This window comes from Dipodomys merriami, unplaced genomic scaffold (genome assembly GCF_024711535.1).
Source record: "Dipodomys merriami isolate MVZ:Mamm:240054 unplaced genomic scaffold, mDipMer1.0.p SCAF_48, whole genome shotgun sequence".
Lineage (NCBI taxonomy): Eukaryota > Metazoa > Chordata > Mammalia > Rodentia > Heteromyidae > Dipodomys > Dipodomys merriami.
Window position 1 is genome coordinate 446,537 of NW_027206046.1, and position 24,142 is coordinate 470,678.

General features: G+C 38.8%; 1 protein-coding gene across 4 annotated transcripts in view; it reads right to left on the reverse strand.

Moving 5' to 3' along the window:
• The window catches only part of Map2k5 (mitogen-activated protein kinase kinase 5), a 269,496-nt gene that overhangs the window by 240,221 nt on the left and 5,133 nt on the right, over positions 1–24,142 (reverse strand). For all 4 annotated transcript variants that reach the window (XM_069995057.1, XM_069995056.1, XM_069995058.1 and 1 more), the window contains 2 exons: positions 19,010–19,058; positions 5,919–5,986 (listed from right to left, as the gene is read on the reverse strand). In XM_069995057.1, the coding sequence (XP_069851158.1) occupies positions 5,919–5,986; positions 19,010–19,058 (117 nt within the window). The remainder of the gene's footprint in view (positions 1–5,918; positions 5,987–19,009; positions 19,059–24,142) is intronic.

Below are 24,142 nucleotides of genomic sequence, written 5' to 3' on the forward strand. Positions count from 1 at the left end.
TTGGAAAGCAGTATGGAGGTTCCTCAAAAGACTTCACATAGATCTCCCCTATGATCCAGCAATCCCACTTTTGGGCATTTACCCAAATGTTTACAAACAAGACCACACTAAAGCTACCAGCACAACTATGTTTATTGCAGCATTATTTGCCATAGCTAAGATATGGAACCAACCCAGATGCCCCTCAGTAGATGAATGGATCAAGAAAATGTGGTATATATACACAATGGAATTCTATGCCTCCATCAGAAAGAATGACATTTCCCCATTTGTTAGGAAATGGAAAGGTTTGGAAAAAATTATATTAAGTGAAGTAAGCCAGGCCCAAAGAAACATAGGTCCCATGGTTTCCCTTATTTGCAATATCTAATATAGGTATGAGTCAAGTGGAAAAGGTCAGTTAATGTGATATTAGGAAAATGAACCCTTAAATATGTATTTTAATGTTTTCGTTTCTTTCATGCATGTGTTTCTAATGCATTTATAAGATTATTTCTTTGTTGCTTTGTATGTCCCTCCCCCACAGTGTAACCCCCGCTTTCACTATATTTGATGTCAGTATAACATGTGGAGGAGATGGGGACAAACAAGTCGTTTAAGGATTCAGGTGGACCTGTTGCAACAATGAGAAGTACAAAATGTCATGTCAAAACCAGCTTTACAATGTCGGTGTGGGGGGGGGAGGGGGGTATGATTGGGTGGGGGGGAGGGGGGAGGCTGGGAAGGGAGGTGAAGGGTAAACAAAGGAGGAGGCTGCAATGCTTGGTAAGAAATGTATGCATTATCCTGCCCATGTAATTGTAACCCCTCTGTACAGTATGTTCTCAAATAAAATTAAATTAAATTAAAAAAAAAAAGAAGAAATCCTCTACTAGACAAAGGGAACAAATATGAATCCACTTACAAAAGCACAATATAGCTGAGCACTGGTGGCTCCTAACTATAATCCTAGCTATCCTAATGGCTGAGGTCTTAGAATAGTGGTTCAAAGTCAGTATGGGCAGGAAAGTCCTTAAGAAAGTGAAGCTGTGGCTCAATTGGTAACAAAAAGCTGGGATAGCCTGAATTCAAGTACCAATACTAGCACAATATGCCACTAACTTCCTCAATGAAAGATCATCACTAATATAAGCCTTCCTACAAATGAACCTCAACAATCCTACCACACAACAAATAGAAAAGATGGAAGGAAAAAAGCAGCATACTATTGTTGATCTTTCTAGAAAATGAAAGCAGAAACAAGCATGCACACATATGTGTGCGCGCGCACACACACACGAACATTTTCAACTATATTGAGGGAATGTTCAACAAGGTTCTTTAAATAATTGGCAATGATCAGGTATTTAGTTTTCAGAATATGTAGGTTGTGTGTTATTTTTTTCCTAATAAAGCATTTCAAATTCTAATTAAAAAATACTTTATGGAGGAATTAAAAAGATGCAATAGTGTCAGAGGAAAAGCCATGATCCCAGAAGTGGAATAGTCTTACAACATAACTTACCAGAAAGTACCCTATAAAAACAGATTGTTGATTAACACAAACTCATAACAAAACACAGAGAGCTATCACAATGGTGCTGTAATAACACTTGGCTGCTGAATTCCTTCAATACATTAAATATCTCCTTGGAGACCAAATTGCTTTACATTTTCTTAAAAGACAATTTATTATAGCTTTGTTTTCTTCTCATTATCTCTTAAAAATATATTGAATGAAGAAAAGAACACAACTTCTAAATAACTTACATAAAATGGTACTAATGTGTGACAACAGACTTTGGTTTAATATGTTGGTTATTATTTAACAGCACACAACAGTCTAGTTCTTGAAAATCCTTACCATAATATGATATTCTCTGTGTCACATGTATCAAAAACTACTGAATCCCATTATTATAGCACTCATAAAATTAACAGCCTCAGGCTGCTAGACATTTAAATAATTGATAAGTTTTCAATTAAAAAGGCAACATTTTCACGTCTAATACAAAAATCTGTTTAAATTACTGATAAAAACTTACACTTATGTTGGCCCAAAGCCAGCAGAAAATGTTTGCATACATGGAGAGAAGAATTCTGTTTCAACTCAGATGTTGCATTTTTTAATTCCTATAAAGCCTTATCTGAGGTTTAGTTCTTAACTAAATCAATGAAAAGAATTATCAAAGGGCTAATGGTAAAAATGCTTGTACTTTGGCTTGCCCCTATAAAGCTTTTAAAAAACTTACAGAGTGACTTCAAATATATTGAATTTCTCATGAAAATCTAAGCTATTTTATCTTGTTTTTATGATAAAAATGTAGCCCTCCATCAGTATCTTCCCTCAGTTATTATATCAAATCCTGGAATCAAAACTTTTTCAGAGTCAAATAAACTTAATGAAATAAAGACCAATGTAAATGAGTAATAGGCTGCCAATCGTGAGGTCTATCAACCAAAAATCTATTGCAAAATTAGATATACTGGTTCTCTATGACAGAACTAGGCCCCAAAAGGATTTCCAGCTATAAAAATCAAAGACAAAATCAAGTGACAGCTGACCAATCTTGCCTGTGCTCTTTATAAACTGCTCCTTACTTTTTAAATGACTGAGAGCCTACTAAACAAAAGGTATGTGATGGCACACAAAGAGAAAGGAGAAAAAGGAAATCCATTTAAATTGTAAATGACTTAAAATACCTTTTCTCTCAGAGATAGTTTCATTTGTACTCCAAATCTTGCCAAAAATACTCAGTATCAAAAAAGCACAGCTCTACCTTAAGTAAGTTAAAATTTGAGGACAGGGAAATTGGGTTCCCACCTATAAAATTTTGATGGTGAATTAATGAGAAAAAAAAACTGTACCCCATTAGCCAATCCAGTGTCAATCCACTAAAAAAAAAGGCTTAATCCATCCACAGCAAAGTAAGAAAATATAATAATGTCATGGGTTTTATATAAAACTAATACTTTAACGAAATGGGTATCATTGTTTTGAGATTATGCTCTGCCTACTATTACTTTTTTGATTACTATCACTATTTTTCTTTGTTACTAAATACAGGTAATAAGCACTTTATTAATTTATTTATTTTCTCAATGTGTCTACATGACAAAATTAAAAGTTACCCCACTTATGTCTATCCTACAATCTAAAAATGAAAAACTGATTCACACATGAAATCTAAATTTGATTGCATGAGCCAGATGATTATCTTTTTAGATGAAAATCACCTCCTAAGAAATCTTGGGGGGCTGGGAAGGTGGCTCAGTGGTAGAGTGCTTGCCTTGCATTCATGAGGCCCTGGGTTCGATTCCTCAGCACCACATAAACAAAAGAAAAAAGCCGGAAGTGGTGCTGTGGCTCAAGTGGTAGAGTGCTAGCCTTGAGCTGAAGAGCTAAGGGACAGCGCCCAGGCCCAGAGTTCAGGCCCCACGACCAGACCCAAAAAGAAAAAAGAAAAAAGAAATCTTGGGACCTTTTACATGTGGTATAATGTTATATAATGTCTAATATTTTTCTACAACAAAACTAAATACTGTACTTGAAAAAGCCAAAATTGTAAGGAATACGTATTATAGATATCATAACTATTATATGAATGCAAATCATTTCAAATTTAATTTTGGTAAGAACAAAAAGTTTGCAGTTAGGAATTTGCAGAGGTGGATGAGAAAGATATGAATAGAGATAGTGAAAAAACACAGGCTTTCATTGGGCTAACAGTAAGGATGGCAGACATAAATTCTGTATTTTCAAACCAGTTCTAGGACTGGGTATGTCACATCTCTTAACCATGCCTTCTTCATTTAAAAAAATTAATAAAAATAGGGCTGGGAAGGTGGCTCAGTGGTAGAGCACTTGCCTTGCATGCCTGAGGCCCTAGGTTCAATTCCTCAGTATCACATAAGCAGAAAAAAAAAAGCCAGAAGTGGTGCTGTGGCTCAAGTGGTAGAGCACTAGCCTTGAGCTGAAGAGCTGAGGGACAGCACCCAGGCCCAGAGTTCAGGCCTACGACCAACCAAAAAAAAAAAAAATTAATAAAAATAACCAAACAGTATGCTGCTGGCTCAAGCCTATAATCCTAGCTACTCAGAAGGCTGAGATCTGAGGATCATGGTCCAAAGCCAGCTCAGGCAGGAAAACAGATGAAACTCAGAAAACTAGAAGTGGCACTGTAGCTCAAGTGGTAGAGCACTCACCTTGAGCTTAAGAGCTGAGGGACAGAACTCAGGCCCAGGTTTCAAACCCCAGAACCAACAAAAATAAATAAATAAATATGTTTTTTTTAAAAAAGGTAATAATATCTACCTCAGAGTGGGTATTAAAGCCATAAAAGAAAAACATACCTCAAGCATTAGTATATACAACATAGACTCAGAAATGGAAATGGTTATGTTCATATTCAGTACTGTTATTCCAAAAGCACACTTAAAGACCTTCTGAAAAGTGAACATCTTTTATGTGTGGATATGCTGAATATACATGAAAGTATATCGATGTCAGGTCTCTGCCATGGACTTACATAACAACACTAGAACCCATCTGTGTGCATGTTTTCTAAATATAAGCATGGCCCACTCTCAAGAGACTAGCCAATCCATCAATACTAGTGCTAGACCTTTCCAAAGACAATCCTACTCTGCCTTTCAAGTACTGATGAGCTCAGCTCTAAATTCTCAGTGCACAAAGACTCCCACATCAGTTAATGGAAAGTCAATGGGAAATTGACTTTTCCTACTCTGTGTTGGTTGGAATGCAACGCTCTGTTAATCATGCCATCCTTCTTGTTCTCTTTCCTCCTACCCTAAATTAAAACTATTGGCGGAAACCAACACAGATAGTTTACAGTTTCCATTACAATGAAACAAGATCCTGGTTGAAGTTGAAGTCAATCAAAAACATACAACCTAATGGTAGAATACAATTCCAATCTCCAGGAAAAGCAGGGGCCCATTCCATCATTTCTACCAAAATATCACTTTGCATGTGAATAGGACTTTTAACTTTTCAGAGAGGGCTTTCACATCTATTATCCTATTTGATCATTACAATGACCCTGTGCCCAGAAAGGACAAGTACTATTACCCACAATTGACAGATGAGAGAACTTCAGACTTGAAAGGTTAAGTGATTTGCCTAAGGCCAGGAAACCAGAGCAAAGATAAGGTCTCCTACTTCTGCTCCAGTGCTCTTTCCACCAGACCATTAGAAAAGGTTTTGTAAACAGATTACAAAATGTTTTATAAAATAAAAACTTGAAAGGAAAGCTCAAATCAGAGCGTAGGGAAGCTATCTCTTCAATACTATTAATTTTTCAAGTAATGTTAAACCTTTAAAAATGTATCTTTTCTTCTTTAGTTCAGTTCCAGACAAACAATGCAAATTTTCACTGAAATTTGAAATATAAAAGTTCCAGGATATATTCAAATCACTTTGATTGAGTAAGTAACCCTGTTGTTCATTCAGGGTGTGGGCAGGAGGACCAACAGTGCATAAAATAACAGAGTACATCTTTAAATCTTGTATCCATATTATGCCTGCAGCTACATTATTGCTATAGTCTGGAAGGGTGAAAGAGATCTCCAGTCAAAAGTAGATTTTGAAAAATTTTTTAGAGCCCAGGGGTTCATTTTTAATGAGCCGTTACTTTAAGTACTGCATAAAAAATACAGGAAATTGATAGTCCATTTAGTCTGCACCATACCTAATGCAAAAGTCATTAAGATGCATTATTCTTAATGTTCATGATATGATCAGTAAGTGTCTTTTGAAAAGAATGCCCTTAACTTTCACATAAAGAATTTTTGAAAACCTTGCCTGTTACATACAGAAATGGTATATACAGCAAGTGTGATTTGCTTACAGTGCCTAAGAAACAGCATCCTCGATTACAGGATCATCTAAAAATAGTTCTAATTTGTAATGTACTTACGTATGACAGCATAGCCTTCATTTCTTCATCACTTCTTACTGTAATTCTATCCCCATCTTCATCTTCATCTGTTTTTAAAAGAAGTATAACACAATGGTGAGATGTGCAATTTTTATGTACAAAAACTATGCTCTGTAAGAACTTAATACAACTGTTTTTTCACAACTTGGAAGCTAAGCCTTCAATACCCTTTGGAAATCTGTTGGGATTATTAATTTATTGTTTTACTTTGTTTCTTGTAGCAATGCTGGGGCTTGAAGTCAGGGCCTGGGCATTGTCCCTAAGCTTTTGTACTCTAAGCAAGGACTCTACCACTTGAACCACAGCTCCACTCCTGACTTTTTGGTGGTTAGTTAAAAATGGGAATTTGGGGGGGGGCTGGGAAGGTGGCTCAGTAGCACTTGCCTTGCATGCCTGAGGCCCTGAGTTCGATTCCTCAGCACCACATAAGCAAAAAGAAAAAAGCCGGAAGTGGCGCTGTGGCTCAAGTGGTAGAGCGCTAGCCTTGAGCTGAAGAGCTGAGGGACAGAGCCCAGGCCCAGAGTTCAGGCCCCACAACTAGACCCCCCCCCCAAAAAAAGAGGGAATTTTGGGTTTGTCTGCCTGCCTCACAATGAAATGGGGAAAGGAATCTACAAAAGAATAAGGAAGTAAAATGGACAAAATAATGAGGAAATAAGGGCAGAATAGTAAATCCCAATATAAATAACAACCTCACAGGAAATAGGATTAACACAAGGCTAACCTCTGTAATGAAGAAGATAGCTATGACACAGCCCAAGATGGGAGAAATAGGCTGAACGCTGCTATCTTCTTCTTGTTGTGGTATGTCTATACCACATGCTCTTGTTATTTCCCACCTCACAAACTTTTCTATCATTTTTACTTATGTTCATATCTTGTCTGAATGTTTCACTTGCTAGACAAGAGGACCAAGATCATTTGGCTGCCCTAAACTTTCTGATGTGTTGGCCAGGAAGTCAGATAAACTGTCTTTTTCTGACTTGGCTTCAATACTGTTTTATTTCTCAGTCAGAACCCTAACCTCCCTCTATTTCTATACTTTTCCTCTCTCCAAAGCAACACATACCAGTGCAACATGATGATAATGGCTAGTGTTTATTAAACACAACTACACACAAGGCACCATGATTTGTGCTTCATATGTAAGAATGCCTTAAGGATCACCCACAATTCTATGACATAGACAACCCTTGACAGAAGATCCTAAGGCCTAATGGAAGGTCCCCTTGAAAAGCAACTCTAACAGGGGTCTCACCATCTATCATTCTATCTATCTATCAGCATCCTCTCTTTCCAAATAGTTTCCTTTTATTAAAACTGTTATTCATACTATTTTAAAATAACTTTATAGTCTTAAGACAAGATAAAAAGGCTTCATAAGTGCATAACCAGAACAATCATATTTGAGTAAGGATCACCAAGAGAGCAACATCCAGAAACAATGTACCTATTTCAATGATTCTCTTAATCTAAGTAGTTTTAAAATATCTCTTCCATAACTGCTTTAAAAATCTGAAGACAGATCACATAAAAATATCAGATCCCTTTTTTAACCTACATGGAAATTGTTAGCCTGATCACCCACCCACACCAACTGCAAGTCTGGAGTCAAAATGACTTCTGGCTATTTCTATATATGTAGTTTACTGCTTCATCCTTCTAAAGATAAAGATTTGTCAGGAGTGACAGTATTTGATAGTCTATATGGCAGATTCTAAACACATAGTTGAAAGATAAATGCCAAAAACATCTTATAAGTTCTCAAAGCCAGCTTGGAAAAAAAAAAAGTGAGAACATAGAAAGGGCCAGCTCTCTGCAGGATGCCTCCATACAGGGAACTCACTAAGTCATCAATATTATTTTTTGTTTACTCTTAGGTATATAATTGCTGATCTGATCAAGTGCTGACAATATGCTGATCTCGGCCCAGTGAATGAAGTGTCTCTCCTCCAGAAGGAATAAGCAGGCATGAGAGCATGAAGACACTGAGGAGATATGGGGGAAAGTCAGTTCAACTCATAGACCTTCCCCTACCACAGCAGGCCTGCCCTCCTGTCCAGTTCTGAAAGTGTCCCTTTGCGCCTTGGTGACCAGGCCATGGGTACCCCAGGAAGCAGATTGTGCTCTCTTTCTTTCAATTAGCCTGATACCAAGCAAAATGCTGTAAGTCCCCCTCAATAGCTAATAGTAATCTGAAAACATGAGAAAAATAGTACTCCTCAGACCCCAATCAGTGACCAAGCTCACACCTCTCGTAATACACTCATTTCTGGGTCCTGGATCTGGATTCTGCATCCTGAATCCTTGGTCCTGGCTCACTCCTCCAGGGCCATATTAGGAAGAAAAAGCCATTCTAGTTATAAAAACAGATGAAAGGATTTCCTATGAAGATTCTAGAAACTAACAATTGTAAGGTTAAGGTGAAAGTTTTCTCAAAAATGAAGAAGACAGAGAAGAAAATGGTACAAAATAGTATGTTATATACTACCACATATGAAAGTACTTTGTATTTCTGCTTTAATAAAAGTTCAAATTCTGTCCCAGCCTGAACAAAGTAGCTGTTTTATAAATCTCATTTCTGCTGGCTAAGCTGTTGATGCTTCTGTTCAAATTTCATTGAATACAATACCTCAATAAGGAACGAGAAGCTTAGGAATCAGTAAAACAAGTAAAAAGTCTTTCCATAATTCTAAAGAGAGGGCATACTCCATAAGTATCAAGACATGAGAAAGGGAAGAAGGAAGGAAGAAAGGAGACAGTGAGAAAATGAGAGAGAAAATGAGACAGAGAAAAAACAAGACAGAGACAGGCACAAAAACACACAGACACACAGACACACACAGACAGACACACACAGACACACAGACACACAGACACACACACACACACACACACACACACACACACACACACACACACACACACACACACACACACACACACACACACACACACACACACACACACACACACACACACACACACACACAAATGAGGAAGTTAGTTCTGAGAACCAGTCTTAAGTTACTAATGAAACTTGACAAAAAATACTCTGAAACTCTAGGCTTCTGTGAAATCTCAAGGGATATTTTGTTGGGGAGCGGGGGAGAGGGATGGAAGTGGAGGGGAGGGGGCTGAAGGAAATCAGGGGGCGATTTTCCTTGCAGAGCAGTTCTAGAAAAAGCAGCTATGAAACCTTACCAAAACACTGCTTTAAATAAACAGAAAAGCTTTGGTGATGACCTACTAGCCAAGTGCTGGAGCTGTCCCATAATAACAGGTTGGCTCCAAAGGAAGATTTGACAAAGAATAAAAGAAGCATTCCAATAAAGCCTGGAGATAAAACCTGGCTATGTCATGCAGACATAGAAACCAATAGCTCTTAGAGATTAATAGAAGACCCAATTTTATGTAGGTCTTGGTTTTCTTGGGGGCCTACCTTTTTACTCTTTAATACCTGTTGCTTCAGTAAAGAACAGAACTCCTACTTTTGTAGCAGAGAAGATTTAAGTTGGAAAAAAAATACCATAGCCATGAGAAAACTTAGGGGTTCTGATCAAAAAAGCAAAATCTAACCTGCCTCTGACCACCTGATAGCAGCCCAAGTCCAAATCATTCACCCCCACATTTAACTTGAAAAAGGCAAGTGACAGGACTGAGAAATGATGAAGGGTAAGGAAACAGAATATATAGCAAACTATTTAGTGTAACAGTAACCTAAAATATCTTGCTAAACAAAAAGACATATACAAACAATCCATCTAGCAAACACTCTGCTATGCACCTTGCAAACTGGGTTAGCTATTAAAACAATTACACTAGCTGGAATAATAAATCCTTAAAACTTACTAAAATGGCCCAAAGACTGTCACAGGCATAACTATGTCAGCAAAGAACACCAGAAAGTAACAGTACTAAGCAGAAAGTAGAAAAATAATTTGAACTTTCTGTCTTATACATAGAGTTCTTTGCCATCTGACCAAAATAGCATTACTGGATATAACCAAGAAGAGTGGGGGCTAGATCTGACACAATGGTTCACAATGAGAACTCCAGGCTTCTCTAGTTGCCTGGAGCACTGTAATATGATTTTCCAGCACATTAGGGAAGCAAAAGTAGAACCAAAAAGTCTATGTACTGGCTGGATTTTGTTAATGTCACTTAAAATGGAGGAAAAAATCCTAGCAAGATACCAAATAGAGTGCAGCAGATGGTAAACAAATATTATGAAGCAATCTTCACAAAATCTGCAGTGTGTCACAAATACACAAAATGGCAGAGTTTGGGAAAAGAGAATCATAACAAGCCATATGTTGTGAGTGGTTTTATTTGAAGCAACATGCAATCCAAAAGAGAAACCTAGAAGAGGAACAGAAAGGTCCGATAGAGTAATGGCAGCCTCAGGTGAGGGTGGTCAGAATGGCCCACCATGTACACAGCAGATGCTGGGGTGCCCCCAGCAGAAAGCACCCACAGCATAGCAGGTACTCCAGAGGAGTTTTAGGAAATGTAATCTACTTCTACATCAAGCAACAGAAACTTAAGGCAATATATTATATGTCATTTGTCACATTCCTTCTGTGCCAGGTGGAAATCAATTAAAACTACAGCAAAGGCATTTTACCCAAGCAAGAGGAAAGAAATGAAAACTTAAATGTAGGACTTAGAAAGATATAAACAGGAAATTACAAAAAGGATGTTGAGTTTAGAGCCTCTTCTAGGGTGGATTCTGCTTATCTGAGCAGGACAGGTTCTATGGCCACATCTTTATTTCCATTTGTCACACAGCTCCAAGCCTTCTTCCTTTTGAATACATCCTTGTTTCTTTGTTTTATTTTTTATTTCCTACTGATAAAAGTACTGAAACAGAAAAATAGTGAAAAAGAAAAATCAAACCAACACTGGCTGAAGCTGCCCGTGGAGCTTACACTGAATGAAGGAGGTGAGAGAATGAATGGGCCATGCAGGTCTCTGGGAAAGAATGTTCTGAGCAAAGGAATGGCGAATAAGTAAATAACAATTCTGGCATGTTCCAAAACTTGAGAGGGAGCCAAAGCAGTAGAACAGAACAAGAGGTAGGGAGATAAACAGACAAACTCACAGAAGTAACTATACGCTAAGGTTGGGGCAGATTTGAAATCATAGAGATCTGGGCATGTTAAGGACTTGGCTTTTACTCCTGAGTGAAATGGAAGTCACTGGGATTTTAAGTGTCTTGATCCAATTTAACATCCTTTGAAAAGATCATTGTGGCTGCTCTGTAGAAACAAAGGTGGAAAAAGATAAGTAGTTAGGAAGCCACTGTCCTACTCCAGCTAAGATGTGGCTTTTTTTATTTTGTTTTGTTTTGTTCTGTTCAGTTTTTGTACTGGTACTGGGGACTGAACTCAGGGCCTGGTACTTTCCCTTAGCTTTTTCACTCAAGGCTAGCAATCTACAACTTAAGCCACATCTCTATTTCTAGCTTTTTGCTGATTAATTGGAGACAGGAGTCTAAGGATTTTTCAACCCAGACAAGCTTTGAACTGCAATCCTCAAATCTCAGCCTCCTGAGTAGCTACGATTACAGGCATGAGCCACAGGTACCCAGCAATGTTTTGGGTTTTGCTTTTTGGTTTTTGGGTTTTTTTTAAACAGAAGGAATGAATCTGTGTTGTCCAGACTGGATTTAAGTGTCTAGATTCAAGTGATCCTCTTGGTATGTCAGCATAGATCTATTTTTAAGATAGTCGACTGGGATTGCTGATGAATAGGATACGTAAGACTTGTTCTTAGAACTTCATTTCTTCAGCCATTTATATATTGCAGAAACACACGAATCTATTATGTGCCAAGTGCTGTGGCAGGACTTCTAGGAATTCAGACATGAGCAGCTCTGTCCTCTGGCCTCCAGAAACAACTAGTCTACTGCTTGGTTTTTTATACAAATTAGCAAGACAACTAATAAGAAAGCACTCCACTCATAAGATTAAAAACAGTTTTTACTTTTTACACCAATGATACCTCAAATCAAAATTTCAATAATTAGTATCTCTGTTCAGGCTGCTCCAAATCCCAGGATTTATAATTAACTTTGAGTGTGTGTACGCATACATGTGGATGTGTGTGTGTACATGAGCACAAGTACCAAGTATTAGGGCTTAAATTCAGGGCCTCAACTTGCTCAGCTTTTTCTCCTACTAGCTCTATTATTTGAGTTACAGTTCTAGTTCTAGATTTTTGCTGATTAACTAGAGAAAAGAATCTCGAAGATTTTTCTGTCCATGAGGGCTTGGAACTGAGATCACCAGATCTCAGCCCTCTAATTAGCTAGGATTATAAGCAACCAGCTTATAATTAACTGCTATGTGTTAATATTTTTAGATTAAATATAGACACTGTGAGTTACAATCTAATTTGTTTAAAATAGCTCATCAATTTACATATTCAACAGTTCAAGAAAATGAAGCTCATTTTTTCCAAATATCTTAGTACTTAAAATTCTATCTGAAGCAAAACGGGCTCACACCAAACTACTGTTACTGAACTTGGCTCTACTATTTAGACATGGCATATCCATACCAGTATTCAATACCAGAGTTGTTTTCTACACTCTGAAATTAAGCCATTGCCATTTTCTTCCAAAAAGAAATTTATGTTCAATTATAAAAGAAGATATGATGAGTCAGGTACCAGGGGGTTATGCCTATAATCCTAGCTACTTGCAAGGCTGAAATTGTGGGGAAATGGAAGTTCCAGGCAAGCCTAGACAGAAAGGAGACTACTTCTCAGTAAGAAGATGGACATGATAACACATTCCTATTATCCCAGCTACCAGGCAACATAACATAGATGAAAAGCACTCATACAGGCACTGGAGCAGAAAGTGAGACCCTGTCCAGGAGAAAATAAAGGCTGGAGGCAAGACTCAGTGGTTAGAGCCCAACTAGCAAGCTAAAGGATGGGAATTCAAACTCCAGTACTAGAGGGAAGAAAAAAAGATACTGTATTGATTTAAAGATTTATATTCAAATGAAAAAAAATATGCTTCCAAAAACTTTCAATAACAACTAAGTAAGAAAGGAATAGAAGCCAGACACTGGTGGCTCATGCCTTTAATCCTAAACTATTTAGGAGGCAGAGATCGAAGGATCACAGTTCAAAGCCTGTCCAGGCAGGAAAGGATGTGAGACACTAATCTCCAATTAACCACCAGAAAACTAGAAATGGAGCTGTGGCTTTAAGCAGTAGAATACTAGCTAAAGAGCTTGAGGACAGTACCCAAACCCTGAGTTCAAGCCCCACAACCGACAAAAATAAACAAACAAACAAAAAGAATATAAATCAGTCAGGGTTGAAGACACAAGTAAACACTGATCTTATAACCATATTTTCTGAATCAAATTTAGATGCACAGTCTGACAAATGTGAATACTGAAATCCTAGTGTCATGGAAAGGTGTAAGTCAGCATTTGTCTAGATAGACTTAAAATGCATCTTTCAAGTCACAGTGAGATTTTACTGTCCAGCACCACAAGTCATTCATGGGCATGGTTGATTTTTATCACCAGATGTGTGGTTGTACTCATTAATCTGTTAATGAAACTGTGACAGTCTGGCCTCACAGCATACATGGGGCCCGCACATGCCAACATACAGAACTTTTTATGGCTATGGAATTTAGCCACATTTCAAATATTCTCACATTTGGGAAAAGACAAATTATTCAATAACTGGCATGGAGAAAACTCTACATCTGCTTGAAAAAGTTGGATCCCCACCTGACTTCATTCATCAAAATAAACTGAAAACAATACAAGAAAAAAAATCCTTCTGATAGTTCCAATAAAATACACACATTTCCTAGGAAAAAACCATGATACTTACAAATATACTTATTTGACACATAACCACTATGTGTATCAACATATAAAAGAAGGAAAAGGAAAAGGAATATACATGAATTGGGTTCTTTTATTTGTTTGTTTGTTTGTTTGTTGTTCTGCTGGGCCTGAACTTTGGGCCTGGGCGCTGCCCCTCAGCTCTTCAGCTCAAGGCTAGCACTCTACCACTTGAGCCACAATGCCACTTCCAGCTTTTTCTGCTTTACGTGGTGCTAAGGAATTGAACCCAGGATCTCATGCATGCAAGGCAAGCACTCTACCACTGAGCCACCTTCCCAGCCTAAATGGTTTTTTTGTTTTTCCCGTATCTGGAAAGGTAGAAGATATGTGTGTACGCGCATGTGTGCCACAAGTACCCACATACTCGTCATGGGCCTTTTACTCAAGAGCCTGACCACTACTCAAGGCTAGCACTCCAGCACTTGAGCACAGCACTACTTCTGGCTTTTTGGTGGTTAATTGGAGGTAAGAATCTCATTGACTTTCCTGCTCAGGCTAGCTTCAAATCAAAATCCTCAGACCTCAGTCTCTCAAGTAGTTAGGATTATATGTATGAGCCATCAGTACCCAGCCAAAAGATATTTTAAATAGGACAAACCAATAATTCATAAAGAAAAATATAGTGAGTTTGCCTATGTAAAAACTTTTCAACTCTATGGGGAAAAAAAGATAAAGAAACACCAAAACAAGCTGAGGAGAACAAAAGAAGAAAAAAAAAGAAACACCAAAACAAGCTGAGGAGAACAAAACTGAGTAATATGTATACCATATAAGACAAAGAACCAATTGTCTATTTTTGGAAAGCTCTTAAATCAATTAGAAAAACACAAATAACCTAATAGAAAAATGGGCAAAGGCAACAAAATATAGTTCACAGACATAAAAGAAACATAAAATAGTAAAATAAATTTTTTTCAACTATCAAACTGACAGTAACTAAAAAGTTTGCTAATGCTAAGAGAGTTGGTTTGGGTATTGGGTATTGGATATGGCTATGGCAGTATAAACTGGTTCTACCCTTGGAACAAAAACACAGTGACAGCACTGAATGAGCACTTGTCTCAGTAGTTCCAACACCCAGGAATCTGCCCTATAAGACAAAACAATTGTAACTTAGGCAATTTTTTTCTAATTCAAAAAGTTGGTTCATCAGTACATTAAAAAAGTACACAATAACCATAAAATGAAATATAACAAATGCAAGAGAATGAAGTTGATATGTGCATACTGTTGTGGAACAAAGAAGTCTAATATATGCTAGTAAGCAGAGAAGCTGTGAAAACAGAAAGCTGTTGGGTAATAGGTGATATGAGTGGGGAAAGCAAAAGTGTAAGTGAGTAGTCTATATGATTAAAGTACTGTAGATGACTGTGTGAAATACCAGGGTGATGCTACTTTAGTAACAGACTTTTAAAAGATGACAGGAAGGAGAGGGCAAATGGAAGGATGAAGGAATCTGAATATGTTCAAAATTCTTTCCGTACCTGTGTGAAATGAAAAAGAGAAGCCTGTTGAGATTAGATCGAGAAGCAGGAAGATAAAGGATAGTGACAGAGGGGATGAGTCTGATCAAGACACACTATTTGTGTATATGATCATATCAAAATAAAACCCCCTTTTACAACTAATTAATGCTATTGTAAGAAAAAAAGCAGAAGCAAGCAAATTATTTGCAGCATCAGGTGCTCTATATATGAAGAAAGCATAACATGTTAAGGAAATTGCTGACAATGAAACCAGAGTTGACTTTTACTTTCTGTTTTATTTCTATGCTGCCTTAATTGTTCAGACATCACACAACCAAACACTAGCTATTAAAAAAATAATAATAAAAAGCCAGGCGCTGGTGGCTCACGCCTGTAATCCTAGCTACTCAGGAGGTTGAGATCTGAGGATCGCGGTTCAAAGCCAGCCCGGGCAGGAAAGTCCATGAGACTCTTATCTCCAATAAAACACTAGAAAACCAGAAGTGACGCTGTGGTTCAAGTGGTAGAGTGCTCAGGACAGCGCCCAAGTCCAGAGTTCAAGCCCCATGACTGAAAAAAAAAAAAAAAAAGTTGTTCCACTTGTGCTCTCCTTATGAGAAAAAAGAGACCTACAAGCGGAAGAAAAAAAGTCAGTGAGACACTGGGCCTCCTCCTCTAACCCAGTTCTAACTCTGGTGGAAATCAGAAAGGACATCACCACTTAGGACCTTCTGCCCTCTCAGACAATAATGTAGGAATCTGAATGTAGGACCTGAATTTTCCATCACCAATTATATCCCATGCCCAAGCATGTCCATCCCAGTCTGGGATTTCAAGTATATAATGGAAAGTATATGATAGCTAAGCACAAAAAACTGAGGGCTGAAATTACTTTGTCTGTGTCTTTTAATTTTTTTTTTTCCTTTAGCTGGTATACAGCTGGGCATGGTATAGTACAAGACTGTAGGCCCAGGACTTGGGAGGCTCTTTTGAGTCCAGGAGTTCAAGACTAGCCAGGACAACATAATGAGACCCCCTCCCCACCTTGGAAGGAAAGAGGCATAGCTTAATTTAAATATATACAAGTACATATATATGGATCTATATAATGAATACGTAAATATGTACCTATATTCATATATATGATATCCATATAATATATACATATATGGACATATATATGTGTGTGGACTGTATATGTATGTATATATATGTATATATGTATGTGTTGTGTGTGTGTGTGTGTGTAGATAGATAGATAGATAGATAGATAGATAGTCCACATACAAGACTACAGAATTCCTGCCCTTTCTAAGGGTAAAATAAAAAACATCATCTTAGAAATTTAAACTTTTTTCCATATATACACTTTAGAGATTTTCAATCCATTGGGTTATAAAGAGTACAAACTCACCAAATACAGGGACTCTATAATCCTAAAGTCATTCCAAAGCCAGACCCCAGAAAAACAATCTAAGAGACGTTTGGATCCAAATAACTAGCCAAAAGCAAAAAGTAGCGGTGTGGCTCTAGTGGTAGAGTATCAGTACCAGCACAAAAAAAAAAAAAAAGCAAAGAAGAATAGTCAAGAGCTGGGTGCTGGTGGCTCACATCTGTAATCCTAGCTACTAAGGAGGCTGAGATCTGAGGATCAGGGTTCAAAGCCAGCCCGGGCAGGAAACTCCATGAGACTCTTATCTCCAATAAACAACCAGAAAACCAGAAGTGGCACTGTGGCTCAAGTGGTAAAGCACTAGCCTAGAGCTGAAGAGTTGAGGGACAGGGGACAGGTTGACAGGGGACAGGGCCAAGGCCCAGTTCAAGCCCCACGACTGTCAAAAAAAAAAAAAAAATAGCCAAGCAGTGCTCCATAGAAAATATATCTGTCATGCTATCCGTACTCCTGCTCTCATCAGAATACACTTTATTTAAATAGGAACAAAAGTATATTATTACCAGGAAATAAAACACAAGTATTTCCATATGAAAATATTGGCTTTATCTTCAAAAAAATGACAAGAAGCCAGGTGATGGTGGCTCAGGCCTATAATCCTAGCTACTCAGGAGGCTGAGATCTGAGAATCATGGTTTGAAGCCAGCCCAGGGAGAAAAGTCTCCACAAGACTCTTATCTTCAATAAACTACTCAAACAAGTAGAAGCAGTACTGTGGCTCAAGTGGTCGATCACTAGCTTTCAGCAGAAAGAGGCTTAGGGAAAGCACCCAGGACCTGAATTCAAGCCCCAGGACAAGCAAAAAAAAAAAAAAAAAGAACTAGAGCCCTATATTATTGACTCAACTCACCCCAGGACTTTGCCTGTCGGGCTCATGTAAAAGCCAGTTCCTAGCCAGGCTAACCAGACTCCAGTTGCTCACGCCTATAATCCTAGCTACTCAGGAAGCTGAGATCTGAGGATCACGGTTCAAAGCCAGCCCGGGCAGGAAAGTCGGTGAGACTCTTTTTTCTTTTTCTTTTTCTTTTTTTTTCTCTAGAAGCTTGTGTGAGTTCTTTTTTTTTTTTTTAATTGTGAAAATACAGTACAGAGGGGTTACAATTACATGGGCAATGGGCTGGGAAGGTGGCTCAGTGGTAGAGCACTTGCCTTGCATGCTCGAGGCCCTGGGTTCGATTCCTCAGCACCACATAAGAAAAAAGCTGGAAGTGGCACTGTGGCTCAAGTGGTAGAGTGCTAGCCTTGAGCTGAAAAGCTGAGGGAAAGTGCCCAGGCCCAGAGTTCAGGCCCCACAACCGGACCCAAAATAAACAATTACATGGGCAAGGTAATGAGTACATTTCTTATCAAGCATTGTTGCCTCCTCCTTTGTTTCCCCTTCCTATCCCTCCCCCCTTCCCTCCTCCCCTACCCTCCCCACTCTTCCACCCCCCTGCCAAAGTTGTAAAGTTCGTTTTTCGACATAACATCTTGTATATCTCATTGTTGCAATGGGTCCACCTGTATGTATCCCTATTTAAACAATTTGTTTTTTCCTGTCCCCTCCACAAAGTATACCAACATCAAATACAGTGAAAACAGGAGTTATATCTTATCTCCAATAAACCACTCAGAAAACCTGAAATGCTGTGGCTCATGTGGTAGAGCACTAGCTTTGGGCTGAAGAGCTGAGGAACAGTGCCCAGGCCCAGAGTTTAAGCCCCATGACCACCACCACCACCAACAACAACAACAACAAAAAAGCCAGTTTCTAGTATACTCCAGCCCTGTCTAGAAGCCAGTGTAGGGGAGAAAGAAAGGACTTAACAGCTGAGGTACTCCTATCTTCACCTAGCAGTCCTACCAAGCCCCACTAAAACAGAATTATTCCATTAACACTCACATAATAGCTCTACTCTGTTGCTATGCTTTAAAGCAGCAAAGGATTAAAATCTCTTAATCAATAATCATTGGCCTACAGGTACTGTACACAGTTCATTTTGTCCTACAATATTATTATAATGAGAAGCAAGAGCAGATAAAGGTCAAGTTGGTAATTAAAGCTATATTGTAGAAATATGTACACCCAAGATATGATTAAATAAGAAAATATTACTCAGTTCAGTATGGTCATTAAACTTGCATTAATTTATAAATATTTAAATATACCATATGATGATCATAAATAATCTGTTTTTGTCAGTTTATAAAGTAATATAACCCATAAACCATGTGAAATATTACTGCAGAGAGAAACAGTCAAGAAAGTATACAAGCCAGACTTACATTCAAATGCTGTAGTTGTTGCTTCAGGTAGAACCTGGCCTATCACATCCTAAACAAAGAAAGAATAAAGAAACACAATAAGTCATCTTCCTTATTGCTAACATATGACAAATCCAATAGGAAATATAAGAACCTGGAAAAGATGTTTGAAATGTTGGCATAAGCCATGTGAACATTAGCTCATAATCATACTTATCTCAACAAAGTAAGCCTAAACTTTTTCTTTTGGCCAGTTCTGGGGCTTGAATTCAAGGCCTGGGCACTGTCCCTGAGCTTCTTTTGCTCAAGGCTAGCACTCTACCACTTGAGCCACAGTGCTACCTCCAGCTTTTTCTGTTTATATGGTACTAAGGAATTGAATCCAGGTCTTCTTCATGAGTGTTAGACAAACACTCTACCACTAAACCACATTTCCAGCCCCTGTAAGCCCAAAGTTTAAATCCCAATTCCAAAGAAAAAAGTCTTCAGCAATCTTCATTAGATTGTACTAACAACAATCTTTTACTTTCAACTACACTACTGTATGTATGTATGTATATATATATATATATATATATATATATATATATATATATATATATATATATATATAGGCAGGGAAGAAGGGGTCGATCATGGGGCTTAAACTCTGGGCCTGGGTGCTGTCCCTCAGCTCTTCAGCTCAAGGCAAGCATTCTATCACTTGAGCCATAGTGCCACTTCCAGTTTTCTAGTGGTTTAGGGAGATAAGAGTCTTAAGGACTTTCCTGCCCATGCTGGCTTTGAACTGTGATCCTCAGATCTCAGACTACTGAGTAGATAGAATTACAGGCATGAGCCACCAGCACCCAGCACTGTATTTTTTTAAATGGTCTCTTCATTGGGAGGCTGTGAAAAAAGAGGGGCTTGAGTGTCAGACCACCCTAGATTTGGATCTGTTCTAGATTTTATTTATTAGATTTTATTAGACTGATTTCTTTTAAAGTCACTCAAGCTCTCTGAGCCTCAATCTAATTATTCTCCAGAATGAACCAAGTGATATTTACAGGGATGACAGAAAATCTAAGTAATACAATGAACATAAGCTTGGAACTTGGCACATGGTCACAACAGATGTTGTTCCTGATCTGCAAGGAGTCTCCCCCATGATGATACAAGCCTAGAAAGCTACATTTAATAATTCACCTATTCCTATCAACCTTTATTTTTATTCGGGACAGCACTAGGGCTTGAATTCAGGGCCTAGGAACTGTCCCTTAGCTTCTTTCCTCATGGTTGGCACTCTACCACTTGAGCCACAGCTTCAATTCTAGCTTTTTTGTGGTTAATTGGAGATAGGAGTCTCAGACCTTCCTGCTCAGACTGGCTCTGAACCACAATCCTCACATCTCAGCGTCCTAAGTAGCTAGGAATACAGGCGTGAGCCACTGGAGCCCATTAAGCAATGGCAAATATAATGAAAGTGATGCTAATATAATCTACCAAAAAAAGGCAAAAAGGTATATATAATCTGATAGCAATGTGTAAATGAATCTATAAAGTTGAAAACACTCAAGCAATAGGCTCCAGACACAGATTAAGGGAAGAGGAACAGAACACCTAAGCTCTGAAAAGTGATCCTCCATCCCATCCAGCCCCACTGCAATGACCTGCAAACCTCATTTTTCTCAGGACCTTGGCCACAAGGCCCACCCAGGCTGCTTTACTAGAATTGGCACCCTGCAGCCAGCTGACAAAGCTGCTCACTGCTCCTGGTGCTTCTCATCAGGGAACCCACCTTCCTTATAAGCAGAATACTTAGCAGAGTAGGAATTGCAACTTCCTTGGAAAGGCAATTCTTCAGAAGCTTTGCTGCAGTGGCAATTTGCATAATAGTCTTGGCTCTCCAGTGCTTTTCCCCCTTTTCTAAAATAAATCTGTACATATAAAATTGATTAAGGGTCACCATCTTAGGCAGTCCTTGCTGATTAGAGTCAAAAAGAGATGATATGTTCTCTGAGTCTAGTCTTAGCAAATGAAATACCAACTTTGTGGAGTATGTATGTGTCTAAGAATTTAGGGTTAGAAAATTCTTTCTACACAATGGGAGAAAATATTTCTTGACAGGGAGCTGTAGAGTGAGTATCAAATAAAGTGCATAGGCATCCAGTCTAAAGCATGAGAGCGCAGACTCCAGCCAGACTACTAGGGCTGGGTACTGGCTCTACCTCTCAATCAAAACAAAGGAGCCTCTCTGCCTTAGGGTCCTTATGTAAAAACAAGATCACAGCTTTATGTACCTTGTAGGACAAGTAAGTTAACTTTTGTAAAGGGCTTAGAAGAGTGTCCAGTACATGGCAAGTGCCATATTAATGTCTGTTAATAAAAGAAATCACTGATCACTAGAATATCACAAAGCTGCCTTCATTACAAAACCTTTAAATTCAGCACCCAACAATCAGTGGAGGACGGATCTTTCCCAGTATTTACTGGAGACCTTTTCTAGCCACTAGAGAGAAGAATGGGAGAAAAGGATAGAGGGCACTAATTCTAACCCTTTTAAGTCCAAGTTATCACTGGGTACTTTCAGAGAGCTCAAATCACTCTGACAACCAATCCTGATAATTGAATGGAGCTCTACAGAATTAGCAAACAAGTCTTGTCCTACTCCTTTTTATGCTGGTCCTGGGACTTGAACTTAGGGTCTGGGTGCTGTCCCTAGGCTTTTGTGCTCAAAGCTAGTGTTCTACCACTTGAGCCACAGCTCCGCTTCTGGCTGTTCTGGGGGGCTAGTGGGGGGTAAGGGTGAGGGAGGGTTGGTTAATTGTGAATAAGAGTTTCACATACTTTGCTGCCCTGACTGGCTTTTAACTGAGATCCTTAGATCTCAACTAGGATTACAGGGGTGAGCCACTGGCACAAACTGATCATACTTCTGAGTAGCAGACTCCATCAAACAGCAAGTTGCTAAAAACCAAAAAACCAAATACACTGGGTAGCAATGTCATGCTTTGCCCTAAGCAAAAAAAAAAAAAAAAGGCACCCTAAATGCCTTACATCAAATATGGGGAAATGAGAGAAGGAGTAAACTTGCTTGAGAGAATTATGTGAACACAAGACCATCTTGTTTACTTAAGCAAATAAAGTGGGGCTATCACAATAACAAAGGGGTATAAAGTCTGAAAATCAGTAGATACCTATTGGCCATTTTTAAGGAGAGTAAATTTAAATAGTTTTGTAACAGGTGCTTAGACTGTTTCTGCTGAAAAGCACTGAATCCCTATCTGGACCTAAGAATTAGCTAAAAGCTTGACATCCCTACCTCCATTTTCTACCTGGCTTTGTTCTGTCTCTCTCCCTGTAGCCACTTTACATCTTTTACACCTTTGAATCCCAGAAAGACAGGAGTTAACAAGTTTACAAGAGGGGATAGAGGGAAATCAGTGCCTCCTCAGCTCAGTGATAACTTCTCTGAGAGAATGATCCAGCAGAACTTGCCTATAACCAGACTCTTTAAATTATGCATACCTCTCTTCCCCACCTCATTTTTTTAAATCTATTTAAACCTATAGCTCATGTCTATATCCTGAAGATGGCTAAAGATGGGCTGATAGTGTCTTTCTATGGCTGTCCATGCCACATAATAAATCTCCTTTCTCTTCCCTTCATCATGTCTTTCTTTGGCATGAACAAGTTAGCTAGACCATTTTATGTACATTTTCCAGGTATTTCAAGGATTTATTTAAAACTTATTTCTAACTGACCTTCTGCCCTCAACAACACATTTCATAAGACCTGAAAGTTCCAAAAGAAAACTTTAAATTAACATCTTGATGGTGATCATTTCTCGATCACTTTCTTCTCCATCCTTTTAATAAATCAGACAAACAGCCGGGTGCCAGTGGCTCACGCCTGTAATCCTAGCTACTCAGGAGGCTGGGATCTGAGAATCGTGGTTCAAAGCCAGCAGGGGCAGGAAAGTAGGTGAGACTCTTATCTTCAATAAACCACTAGAAACCGGAAGTGGCGCTGTGACTCAAGCGGTAGAGTGCTCCCTTGGGCTCAAGAGCGCAGGGACAGCGCCCAAGCCCAGAGTTCAAGCCCCACAACCTACCAAAAATAAAAATAAGTCGGTGAGACTCTTATCTTCAATAAACCACTAGAAACCGGAAGTGGCGCTGTGACTCAAGCGGTAGAGTGCTCCCTTGGGCTGAAGAGCGCTGGGACAGCGCCCAAGCCCAGAGTTCAAGCCCCACAACCTACCAAAAATAAAAATAAATTAAATAAATAAATAAATCAGACAAACAGCTAATAGGCCAAAAATAAAACAGAGCGGCTAAGCCAGGTGCTAGTGGCTCACAACTGTAATTTTGCTACTAAGGAGGATAAGACCTGGAAGATAAAGGTTTGAAGCCTATCTTGGCAGAAGTCCATGAAACTCCATCTTTAACCAGCAAAAAGCTAGGCTGGAGTTGTGGCTGAAGTGGTGGAGTGCCACCTATGAGCAAACAAGTACAAGACCTCAAGTTCAAGTCCCAGAACCAGAGATGGTGGGAGGAAGGATCTGAGCATTTATTATAGCTTGCTTTTTAAAATTTTTTTATTGTAAAAATGTACAGAGGGGTTACAGTTACATAGGCGAGGAAATGAGTACAATTCTTGAACATTGCTACCCTCTCCCTCATGTTCTCCAGCTATCCCTCCTGCTCTAGCTTGCTTCTTAAGTAGCTATAGTAGAATAAAACTTTTGCTCTTGACTTCAGGATTATACTCTAGTTGCCAAGATAAAGACAGACAATTAAAAAAAAACATTTCTGGTAATGATAAATAGCTTTTTCTAACTCAGAAGGAAAGAAAAGCAAAGGCTCAGTGTACACAAAAATTTCAAGTCGGGAAAACTGACGCTGAAGCTTCATGACAAGATACCAAGAGCAGAGAGAGGAGGGCTGGACATTTTCCCCACCACACTCTAAACCAACCTAATCTTGGACAGGTTCCCTAAAGCTAGGGGCTGTCTCCAGGGAGAATAAGTGCCGAAAGCTGAAAAACACATACAACAGATACCCCATAGGTCTCTGCCCCTAGTGACCAGGAAACCCTCCTTCCTCCTTCACACTACAGCCAGTTCCTGATGATTCAGGTAAGGCCCAAAGAAGCCAAATGTATTCTCCAGAG